The 4,496-nt window shown below is 38.1% G+C and overlaps 1 protein-coding gene across 1 annotated transcript; it reads left to right on the forward strand.

Annotated features, from left to right (window-relative positions):
- Nucleotides 1–640: 640 nt before the first annotated feature.
- Nucleotides 641–1,544, forward strand: LOC112452549 (transcriptional repressor scratch 1-like; the record flags this gene model as incomplete). Its single annotated transcript, XM_025012824.1, has 1 exon — nucleotides 641–1,544. A coding segment is annotated over one exon (546 nt), but the record flags the coding sequence as incomplete, so codon positions are not given.
- Between the last annotated feature and the right edge of the window lie 2,952 nt (nucleotides 1,545–4,496).

Raw genomic sequence — 4,496 nt, forward strand, 5'->3', positions numbered from 1 at the left:
AATCCACGAACATTAATACCCTAATCCCGATATTGATATTGCTTTCCTGATTACATTTTATTTAAAGCAGACAAATTTAATTATGAGTTTCAGAGAGAAAGCGTGATGTCAAAGGAAACCGGCAAGACAGGAGTACACAAGAAAGTTCTACGATTTGTCGTCAATAACTACATCTAGAATCTCTCCAGTACGTGTGATAAAATAACAGTAGCAGGATTTTAACTTTGCATCTTGACGAAGAAGAATATTTTAGAGTCATGTAGCGTGTTAAGGAAAATAACCCAATGTTTGCTGATTCTAAAATCTTCTTTCATTCCGATGTAAAGTTACTATTCAAAACTGATTTCATTTTATGATACGTTGCCTTCGGATTTCACAAGAGATCGCGACATAACGATTCACACTTCACACACGTTTCATCCAGGGACTTTCTCAGCTATAGACATTCGCGAGAAGGTCCCCCTACAATGAGTAGATAATTATTGCCGTCGTCGAGAGTCATTCCTGTCCCTCGATCCCGCTCCCGACTCCACATGCTCGTTGTTGCTAAGCTTGAGATCTTGAATGTCGTTTTTTTTTGTTGGCATGGCCCGCGCCGTTGTAAAGAGTACAGTAACCACGCGTGGCCCCCGCCTGAACCGGGGGGCACCGCGCATGTACAGCCAACAGATCGCCAATACTAATCGTACCGTCGACACGTCTGCTTGCGTCTTTTACAGGTTTCTTCGCCGGCCTCGGTTGGACCGGCGACGGCTCGCGGCGCGTCTCGAGGAGCGCGAACTCCGCGACGACGACGTCGTCATCGACGGCTGCGAGCGACGTGCCGGCGCCGCTGACGCCGCAGCGTCGTCCTCGGCTGCACTGTCCGTCGCGGCACGCGACCAGCCGCAACAACAATCACCCCAGCATCAGCAGCAGCGGCGGCGGCGGCCTGGTGCATCACGATCGCCGGCACAACTGCTCGAGATGCGGTAAGAGCTACAAGAACGCGTACATCCTGAAGCGGCACTTGCTGTACGAGTGCGGCAAGGCGCCGTCCTTCAGCTGCCCGCACTGCGCCTTCAGCTCCAAATACGAGCGCAACCTCAAGGCGCACATCAATCACCGGCACGTCGATCTACAGCCGGCGCTATCCGGCATCGTCGTCGGTCAGCGGGAAACGCGTCACCAACACGGCAGGGAGTGACTCGTCAGAGTCCTGCGAGGTCGCGATGTAAAACGAGAACGGTATTTTTGATAGGATCTGAGATCGATTGCGGCCGCAATTCGCGGTTGAGGCTGAAGACACGAGCCAAAGTCCGAGTGTCAAATTTACGTCAAACTTGTACCGATGACTATTATTCAGATATTCGCAAGATGTGAGAAATTTGTGATATTTAAGGAATGAATACGAAAAACGGCAAATTTCTTGTGCAAATATCTGAATGATATACTTTTACAATTTGTGAACATTGAGTCCCTAATGGACTCAAAAATATCAGCTTTTTTACTATTTTTCGGAGATATGCTTTTTTATATTGCCTATTTTATCACGTTTTATTTTATCGAGCTTATTATTGCTTGTAAAAAATAGTTTGCAAATGTTTTATTTATTTATCCACCCTGAAAAAAGAAATTTGGAAAATATTTATTTTATTCAGACTTTTAATTTATTTTCTATATATTATTGTTTATGTAACGGGTAAAAATATGTTGTATAATTCGCACGTCTCTGGGCTAATTAGTCGCATAGTCGTGCGATAGTAGTTGTACGACGAACTGATTTTGAGTTTTCGTAAGCATGCTGATTAAGTTCTAATTAAGTTAATTATAAAATATAACATTATATATTCGCGTTCTCATAGCCAAAGTGTGTGCCAAAAATTAATTTAACTTGTAAGTCTTTTAAATTATGCTCTCTTTCTATTTTTCATATTGCCTATTTTATCGCGTTTCATTTTATCGAGCTTATTTTGCTTGTAATGGTGATTTAATTCCCGTGTGACGAGTAATTTAACATAAGACGGATATTTGAGAAATCTATACCAAAAGGATGCGTTTTTGTCTGGCACTGGAACGTTAGCGATGTGCATTACATAAGACAATATGTATTTCAACCGCTAAATATTAGGATTTTAAAAGTCCCTTGTTCAATGTTTATTTTTCAGAGTAAGATTACGGCGAAGCTTATTTGCCGCCTGTACGATATTATATAGAATGAAAGGACAAGGAGAGATAAGCGTTTTAACTAAGAAAATGATAAAGTAAATGTTGAAAAAAAAAAACCATTAGTGATCCGCCACCATGGCGCGAAGTTAGTACTTGTTGGTTCCCGTTTAACGATATATAAATGGATAAAAAGTCAAATAAAAACATTGTTGAATATTGCAAACTTATGAATGTGTGCCAAAAAAGTGTGAGAAAATCGCGTTCTGTTGTATTTTTCAATAATTAACTCTATCACAATTAATGACACGAATATCTGCCGCCAAACATCGCGGGACACAGATCTTCATTTTTCGAGCGTCTTATACGCTCCCCACTTTTTTCCAAATCAGTCTGAAGATACAGTAATTAAAAGTAATTCGTTTAAAAAAAAGACACTTTTTTGGGACATCTTCGAGTTTTTTGCAGATGGCTAAATTGTGCCCAATTATTTTTATACTAATTATAAGTGATTACGAGAGTCGCTAGTGAGATCTGACTGTAAGGTGCTTCCACCTTAATCGTCAGTCAAGCAGAGCGAAATTCTCGACGCAACGAAACACCCCCCGACACACGTAGATTACCGATCCTAGCTATCTAGTTCAGCTTAGTTTAAGGATTGTTAATCAAGTCTAGTCAGACCAGTCTTTTCTCGTTGTCTTCGGGCGATGATCTATGAACGATAAAAAGAGATCTTGGTGGCATGCATCTGTATATCTGTCTATGTGCATATATGTATACATATAATATGCATATACACACATTTTTGGTGAGTGAATAAATTTCTCGCACCTGAACTGATATAAACAAAACTATTGGCAGTGCTATTAACATTACTATACATACATCGATTGCTAATTATTGGCAATGTAATGAAATCTTAATACTCGGAAATATTTGCAATAATTACGCAGTAAAAAATAGGTGGAAATTGTAAGATGGTACAATTCACATCTACAATAGATGAATACAGAGCAATCTATCCTTCTGTTAATATCCTTTTTCGACGGATTGTACCAAGATTTCTGATATTTGAGTGTCGAAAGTACATTCATTGTTACCGCCCGAGACAAGATTAAATAATCCTTGTCTATCGTAGAATTGTGTGTAGATTGCGAACTAGATAATAGATAATAGATACATGACAAAAATTTTCCCATAACTCAAAAATATAATCGTTGGAGATTCAACGTTTTGCAACGTAAAGACAAAATTGATATCGAAAGCTATATTTAATACATAGGAAATTCATTAGTCGTGTTGGTTCGCGTCTTTCTATCTGAATTAGAATCGTCTAGTCTAAAAAACGGCCTAAGCAGGTCAGATACATACACAAAATCTAACTCCATATTATTACATTCAAGATAGAGAATATATTTAAATCAAAAAAGGTACATATATCGTATGTATTATATATATCATATACATACATATTATACGTATGACATAATACTGATAATTTGCAATGATATATTACGACATAAATTATAAGCCATTTACTCTGCAAAAAAGGACCCTTCTTGGTCGGGACAAATAACCGATTAAACTCGTTTGTCATCCATTTCAATGGAAGATTTATGACTTCATAAATAACATATTAAATTAAGTACAATCAAGTGATTTTAATTTACAATTTTGAAGTTTCTTTATACACAACTTGTACAATAATAGACTTGCTTTCTATAAATTAGATTAGACGGAATTACTGCTGCAGAACATGTGTGTAAGATAATATTTTCTTAAAAGTATAGGAAGTTCGATAAACGCGAAATCATATATAAAACGAAGGTTTATGTTCCTTTTCTTTCGTCAAAACTGATGTAGTTTTTATTCTGTCCGCCACGAGTAATTAATTAGTTATTCATTGCATTGACTTCCGCGAATTATTCTAAAAATTAATAATAAAAATGTCGATCGATTACAACCGATGTAAATACCAATACAACGAGGCGACGCAAGCATCGTTTCAGAAATCGTAGTCTTGAAACGTTTGCGAGAATTTTGATAAAATAATTCGCGCGTGAGCCTAACATATGAGCTTCCTTCGAGATCCAACGAATTCGAGAAGACATGGAATCAAGGACCAAAGGATCGACAGAGAACTTTTTTATCCTAGTCAAGCCTTGTCCCGACCAAGAACAAGTGATTATAGGACAACCTTAGGAATATTGAAGATCTCGTATTTATTCTACAGTTCTAGAAGATCTTTGAGTGTTATCCTCTTTCTCTCTTTCTCCGTCTTTCTCTCTTCCCATATTTATCTTCTCGTACCTATCTATTTTTCTCTTTGTGCTAGAAATTCATAATCTCGA

Source organism: Temnothorax curvispinosus, unplaced genomic scaffold (genome assembly GCF_003070985.1).
Source record: "Temnothorax curvispinosus isolate PA1 unplaced genomic scaffold, ASM307098v1 QBEX01003445.1, whole genome shotgun sequence".
NCBI classification, from domain to species: domain Eukaryota; kingdom Metazoa; phylum Arthropoda; class Insecta; order Hymenoptera; family Formicidae; genus Temnothorax; species Temnothorax curvispinosus.